The sequence below is a fragment of the Penaeus japonicus genome, unplaced genomic scaffold (genome assembly GCF_977035675.1).
Source record: "Penaeus japonicus unplaced genomic scaffold, GWHDUDI00000001_assembly GWHDUDI00000030, whole genome shotgun sequence".
NCBI classification, from domain to species: Eukaryota; Metazoa; Arthropoda; class Malacostraca; order Decapoda; family Penaeidae; genus Penaeus; species Penaeus japonicus.
In genome coordinates, this window is record NW_028234432.1 from 14,314,757 (window position 1) to 14,322,256 (window position 7,500).

The 7,500-nt window shown below is 39.8% G+C and overlaps 2 protein-coding genes across 3 annotated transcripts in view; one reads left to right on the forward strand and one right to left on the reverse strand.

The window, feature by feature from the left end:
* The window catches only part of LOC122245120 (crustacean hyperglycemic hormones 3), a 10,466-nt gene extending 6,856 nt beyond the window's left edge, over nt 1–3,610 (reverse strand). The window contains exons 1-2 of one of the 2 annotated variants that reach the window (XM_043003070.2): nt 3,167–3,610; nt 1–788 (exon numbers count right to left, since the gene is read on the reverse strand). The exon at nt 1–788 is cut by the window's left edge and continues 826 nt beyond it. In XM_043003070.2, coding sequence (XP_042859004.2) covers nt 1–745 — 745 coding nt within the window. In that variant the 5' untranslated portion in view covers nt 746–788; nt 3,167–3,610. Of the gene's footprint in view, nt 789–2,829; nt 3,009–3,166 lie in introns of those variants that run through there. The other variant, XM_086555065.1, reaches the window with a different exon arrangement.
* Nucleotides 3,611–4,157: 547 nt separating this feature from the next.
* LOC147468218 (uncharacterized) lies at nt 4,158–6,889 on the forward strand. The gene is made up of 2 exons (XM_086554798.1): nt 4,158–4,290; nt 6,117–6,889. The coding sequence occupies exons 1-2, from the start codon at nt 4,158–4,160 to the stop codon at nt 6,776–6,778; spliced, it is 795 nt and encodes a 264-aa protein (XP_086410924.1). The 3' UTR covers nt 6,779–6,889.
* The last annotated feature ends 611 nt before the right edge of the window (nt 6,890–7,500 follow it).

Genomic DNA, 7,500 nt, shown 5'->3' on the forward strand with positions numbered 1-7,500 from the left:
CGTCCGATTCTACGGGTCCCCAGCAGAGGTCATCCCCGTCTTCGTTGGCCTCTTCATTTCTGTCGAACTTTATCCCTTTGGCGAGGGCTGACTTGAAATCGTTGGAGCTCAGCCTGACTTCTCGGTCGAGGTCGTACTCGTCGTTCTTACGACAAGCAGAATTCTTCAAGAGGAGATTCCTCATGTCACTGACGAGTGTGTAGTAGTCCTTGATGTCTGTCTGTTTGAACCATTCGAATTCCGGCTCATCCTCGAAGCAAGCGATGCCAAGGTCAATGATCGTCGCTTGCACTCGTTTTTTGCCGACGGCGACGCACACATTTTCTTCGTGGATGTCAAAGTGCGCCACTCCAGCCTCGTGCATGCGCACGAGGGCACAGCGCACTTGGTGGAGGGCGTCCACCAACTGGGCGGAGGACAGGAGTTTCCTTTCGACGCAAGTCTTCAGAGTGTCTCCGGCGTAGTGGCTAACGATGATACATTTCTCGTCCTCGACAATGACGGCTTCAACGCGCTGCAGTCCCTCTATCCCCTTGACCTTGCTCAGCGCTTTCAACTCCCGCATGAAGGATATTTCTCGGTTTTTGATCATGTTCTTTACCACTAGGCTCTGGCGGCCGTTCGAGACCAGTTTGGTGGTCCCGTAGGCGCCGGAGGCCAGGTTGGCCGAGCTCCAGCCATTCGTGTAGGCGAGGTACTCGGCGGTCCACCAGGGGACATTCAGTTCCCTCAGGAAGGAATCCATCGCGAGCGAGAGCACAGAGTGACTGATGAGTTGCTAGTGGCACCTGCAGGTTGAATAAAGTAATAAATAATTGGATCTATGTACAGGATATTATTCCTGTGTGTGTTTTTGTACGTGTTTGCATGTGCTGTGTGTGACTGGGTGTCTGTATGTGGCTTGTGTGTATAATCCAAAATATTGTTGAGCTTTTAAAGTATTCGATACTGTGCTCGTGATCATTTGACGGGTATACCTATTCATCTACCGGAGCACAAGCCCCAGAACCTGGGGTTGAGCATATAAACATTCAGGCATTTCTATTTATAAAATTAGGATGAGTCTTTGAAAATATGGTAATATTCTAATTTGTATTTGATGCTCCATATTTGTATTTGCATTTGTGCTTGAAGATTAATAAAGTAGATTAATTATATCTGTATTTGTATTTGCTCATAATGAAGTCCGTGTATTTGCGCTGTATTTGTAATTGAACACTTGATTGGACCTCATCCCTGTTAACACACGAACACAGGAAACAGGACGCATGTGAGACAGCGTTGAAGCCACGTGGAGACATAAGATTACCACGTGGTCATGATGCTATAAAAACGAACTAGGCAACTCTTGCATAGCGACCTAGCGTCAGGTCATCCGGGGCATTTCTCCACCGCCCTTCGATCACTTCCACTCTAGCCCTCGGCGAAGGCGCCGGGAGCGTCTGACCTCTGTCTCGTCCGCGAGACACGCGCCTAACAGCGAACAGAAGACACTAGAAGCCATCGAGACCTGTAATTATTTATATTTCAACCGTGCCGATATTCCACCATAATACCCTTTGTGAGCACCTCTCACAACGCATCAGGTCAAAACAGACTGCCAGCGATATTGCATTGAATTAATTAAGTAGAAATATATGATCAATGTCTTGGGTCGCATGATGTACAATACCAGTGCCTTACTGGTGGCAGCGGTGGAATACAGATGCTCTATCATTTCCTTTCAATCCAACATTCTGCATTTCCTTATACTATATCCTACCCTATACCTATTGAATTCAGTTAGATTCCTTCCTTTGTCTTCATCATTGCTTCATTGCTATTAATTTCTAATAGATCTTGTTCCCTCAAGTGGTGACTTGAATTTGAGTAATTATAGTGAGTGTTTGTATGTTTTTGTGTTGAATTTGCATCCATGTGGCATGTGTCTCTATTGACTCTTCATCCATGTGGCATGTGTCTTTGTTGAATTTGCATCCATGTGGCATGTGTCTCTGTTGACTTTGCATCCATGTGGCATGTGTCTCTGTTGACTTTGCATCCATGTGGCATGTGTCTCTGTTGACTTTGCATCCATGTGGCATGTGTCTCTGTTGAATTTGCATCCATGTGACATGTGTCTATGCTGAATCAGCATCTCTGTGGTGCTTGTCTATGTTGATCAAATGACTAGCATCCATGCAACATCCATGTGACGTGGAAGTATGGTGAATCTGCCTCCATGAGTCGTGTGTCGATGTTAAATTTACATCCATGTGGTGCGTGTTTATGTTTAGTTAACATCAATATGCCGTGTTGAATAAGCATCAATGTGACTTATATCTACTTTGAATTAGAATCCATGTTACGCAGAACATCAGTATGGTGTGTATCTATGTCGACTCAGCTATCGGAAATAATAGCAATTCCAGGACGTGCAATTCGTCTATAGATAACTAGACAGTCATGGCACTTTCATGGTCCTTATTATCTGTGAATCCGCGGTTTGATCTTTCAAGCCACCTCGGCAATGTATTCAAATCAAGTAACACAAAATGCCTTATAAAAGTGGGATCAAAGGAGAGTGGTCTCATCCCCTTTGGATAGGGCTAACCTCAAGATTAAATAAGGTTTAGTTAGGTCGCTGGTTTTGGATTCTGTAGACGATTAATGCCCCGAAAACATACACGTACAGTTCGCTAAGTGTTATGGCAGCTGTGTACAACATGCGGGTGTTAGTAATTTAAAAAGAAACCACATCCTTTAAATTTCCATTTTACAGCAGATGGAAAAATGGTGGAACTTAGGTACATTTCTTGCCTATATCAACAAAATTTAATCATGTATTACCTTGCAATTTCCCTGATCTCACTTGTCTTCTCATACTCTCCAGATCCAGATTATATCCCTATATATCAGCAGTAGAGAGTGAGAGGAATCCATTGGTACTCTTCGTGATAATTAAAATCACGGCACTATTCGGGAAATTTACCTAGAGATGCTGCATAGGCCTACCGCGCCTGCCAGCTCCTCCGTGGTCGAAAAAATGTAAACATGTGATGTCAGCTGGAATTGAGATTTTCACTCGAATAATGTGTACATATCTCTCAATTCACGATTCATTGATGCAGTAACAATCACTAAGGCATTATCTAATTACGAGAATTTTCCAAATATCATAGCTAACCTGTGTTTCTAGAACATTCGCCTGGAGAATCGGGCATGGCGTTGTCAGCAAGAAAATAGAACAAAGACTGCCCTCTGCACGGTAGGATGTTAACAGTTCAGAGAGATTTGCGCCCGGGCTATATTGGATGTTAACGAATAATCTCCAAAATCCTCAGTAATGTTTAACGAAATAGTTACCGTACCCCATGGAACTAACTAAAGTATGTTCTTTGCTTCACTGCCCTAATTTTGGCCCTTTAGGGTTAAAATTGAGGAAATGATATCCTTTTTTTAGACCGAATTATTGTAGAACATTTACTCGGCTGTTTCCTATGGATCAAAGAAATGCACAATCCATGATCACTATTTTCGTCTGTACGAACACGAAGAGTATAAAACGCCGTTTTCACATAATATACACTATTGATGATATTTATTTTCTTTTTATCTAGTGGCGCTGGACACAAAATTTTCTTTGTTTACAATATTACTTCCAGAGAGAGCCTGCAGATGGCGCAGAGCAAAGATCATCGAGGCAACTACTCGAAGCCCACTATTCATACTATATGATTAATTTTAACTGTTATGAATTTATCTAGGCCCACTATTCATGCTGTATGATAACTATTATCTGTGTTATATATTACTCATTATTATCATCACTATGATTATCATCATCACTATCGCCATCCCCATCACCATCACATCATCATTATCACCACTATTAACAGTACCATAATCATTATTGACCATAAATTTAGTAGGTTTTTAAAAATCAGCTGCCGTCTTGCGTTCTTCTCGTGTCCAATTTGGATCTAGGCTGGAAGAAAAGAGAAACATATTTACCTAAATCAAATGTGCCTTTTATTTGATTACTTAAATTACCTGTCGTGTCAACAGTTTAGATAATTAAAATGAGAAGTAATTAGAGAACGCGTCGCATCTCGTCACGGATAGGGTTGGACCCATTTTTTCATCAGTCACGGCTCGTCAGCGGCGGCGTGAACATCATGAAAATCGAACTCCTGATTAACTCAGTCCGAGAGCGACCTACTATATATGATGCAAGTGATTCCAGGCACCGAGATCATGACGTCATAGCTGCTCTCTGGGGGGAGGTTGCTACTGAATTGAAATGTACAGGTGAGACAAAAATTGTATTCATTATGGATTGCTGTTAAGTACTATAAGCTATATATATATATATTATATATATATATATATATATATATATATATATATATATATATATATATATATATATATATATATGTATATATATATATATATATATAATATATATATATATATATAATATATATATATATTATATATATATATATATAAATATATATATATATATATATATATATATATATATATATATATATATGTATATATATATAACATATATATATATATATATATATATATATATATATATATATATATATATATATATATATGAATGAATATTATCCCTGAAGCCTACTTCCGACTAAAATTCGTGGTATATTCCTATATAGTTAAACTGTTCCTTTAATACAAAAGTCAAATTACCACTTCCTTTGCTTTTATTAATTAAATGAATAGCGAACCTTTCGAATATCACAAGTATACCCTACTTGGAAAACAGGATGAAGTTTGGTATAATGGATGTAATTGTGGAGAACTGAATAATTATGAATGTGTGTATATGTAGTGTATGCGTATTAATGTAGTGCGTGTGATGTATGTATGTATGTATGTATGTGTGTGTGTGTGTGTGTGTGTGTGTGTGTGTGTGTGTGTGTGTGTGTGTGTGTGTGTGTGTGTGTGTGTGTGTGTGTGTGTCGTCCAAATGGTTAATGGATTATTCTGTCTTGCCACTCAAGAGCTCCACCTGGGGAAACAAAATAATCTTTCAAGATGTCACGAACTGACATCGCTTCAGCTGTAGGCCTTGTACTTGTCATTGCTATTAGGCTTGTGCTTGAACAATGGGAGTCTGTTTCATGACCATCATTATCATTTGGCAAGTAGCTAAAATTATTTTCACGTTGAATGAAGTTATGAAGTACACAGATGCTCTTCACCAGTGCTTCTGCTACTTCAACACTGGTCTCCATTGATGTCTGAAGTACACCAATTTTTTTAGCTAACATTCCGAAGGTGCACTCTACTGTTCTCCTAGCTCTGCTGATCCGATAGTTATAAATCTTTTTGGAATAATCCAAGTCCTTTCTAGGGTAAGGCCTCATCAAATTAGATTTTAAGGGAAATGCTTCGTCCCCTACTAGAAAGAAAGGTATTTTGGTTGTAGTATTTGGTATTTCACATGATTGTGGAATATCTAAATTTCTGGAGAGAAATTGCTTTCCCATATTTGACTCAGTGAAGACTGAGCTGTCACTGTTTCTTCCATATGACCCAACATCTATCAGTGTGAAACAACAGTTGGCATCAGCAATGGCTAGGAGAACAATAGAGTGATACCCTTTATAATTGTAAAAAAGGGATCCTGTTCCAGATGGACATTTTAGCCGACAATGTTTGCCATCAATAGCCCCAACACAGCAAGGAATATTACATTTTTCAAAATAATTCCTAGCTATTTCTTTCCACTGGTGTTCATTCGGCACTGGCATATAGTGTTTCCCATATGGCGTTGCTAGTTGTCTTTACAATCCTGTGCACAGTAGTCTTTCCAACACGAAACTGGTAACCAAGTGAAGCAAAAGATTCACCTGTAACCACATGTCTGGAAAGAAATATGATAGCAATCGTTAATTACACTCATGTGTACAATAACTAAGCGTTCAATAGTGAAAGTCATTACCATGAAATGTATTCCTGTAATTTACTACAATACTTCACATTACAGATACGGGATATATATTATAATTGCACAGTACGACACAGTGCTGATATAATATGATATGAGGCTACTCATTAAGATACTAAATTCTTGTTGATCTCTTCTATTACAGAAGTCGACTGCAAGGAGAAATGGCGCCACCTCCGAAGCAACTTTATGAGGGAAAAGAGAAAGATGATGAAATTGCCATCTGGATCAGCAAGAAGCCTGACAAGGAGATGGATGTACTACGATGCAATGGAGTTTCTGCTCCCTCATGTGACTCCACGACCGACATCTTCAAGCGTCCCTTCACCTATGGATGAAGACGCTTGCCACGAAATGGAAGATGCAATCCAAAATTCTTCACACACTCCTGACATCGCAGTGCAAGACAATGCATCACCTCGAGAAGGTACTGCAAGTCAAGTTTGTAATGATGCCAATGCTGTAATGCCTAGGCCGACATCAAAGCCTTCTTCCACCAAGAAACGCAGCAGGAGTGGTGAAGATGAAATGGATTTGCGTTTTCTAAATGAAATGAAGCAGTTGAGAGAAGAGGCATCTTCACAGAATGACCCAGATCGGCAGTATCTCTTGATGAAGAAACTATCGCCATCTGATAACATTGATATCAGGATTGAAATTTGTGAAATCTTTCGGAGGAAACTGTTTCAGCCCATCCGCACTGACCAGTATGGCTACCGGACTACTAACCAGAATCAGTCATTCAGACCATCATCATCTGCATCCAACGAAAGTGCCACTTATGCAGAGTATTCTAGCTCGGAATAGGGTACCCTCTGAGCAGTAATTTCATTTCTTGACTTTGTCTAGATGTATTTTTCACGTACCGACAGGATCAAATTAATTATGATAATTTTATTTACTATTGTCAAACTCATAAGCAGTAATTATAATTCTCTCTCTCTCTCTCTCTCTCTCTCTCTCTCTCTCTCTCTCTCTCTCTCTCTCTCTCTCTCTCTCTCTCTCTCTGTTAAGCCCATTAAACACGCCAAAAGTGCTTGTTGACTTTGTCTGGATGTATTTTTCACGCACCGGCAGGAACAAATTAATTATTATAATCTTATTTACTATTGTCAAACTCATGAGCAGTAATTATAATTATTAGAATTTTCAATAAATATTCTTTACCTTATAAAAACGGCCATTCTTTCTTCAACTCCAATTGCACGCCTGAAGTTAGTGTTTCTTTTCTTTATGGAAGGTCCAGTCATGTCCACGAGCTTCTTGAAGTTTTCATGTGTCATCCTGAAGTAGTTGCAGAATTTTTCTGGATGGTTCACCAGGTCTGGGAACAAATGGCTGAAGCTTCCAAAATCTGGTCTTTTGGCATTTAGTTCATGGATCCAGATCGTTTTTTTTCCTGCGTCTGCGACGACGAAGCAACAAAACAGCAACTACTGCAGCAAGCAATTGTGCGTCCACCCTCTTTGAATTTTGGCAGGGAACTGTGCAGTGAAACTCGCCAGTTATCGCATTGGCATGACGAGGGT

What these genes read in the sequence shown, in the direction of transcription:
- LOC147468218 (XM_086554798.1), top strand. Translation starts at nt 4,158, where the DNA reads ATGAAAATCGAACTCCTGATTAACTCAGTCCGAGAGCGACCTACTATA. An exon ending in TACTGAATTGAAATGTACAG is followed by an intron (nt 4,291 to 6,116) that starts GTGAGACAAAAA and finishes CTTCTATTACAG; the next exon opens with AAGTCGACTGCAAGGAGAAA.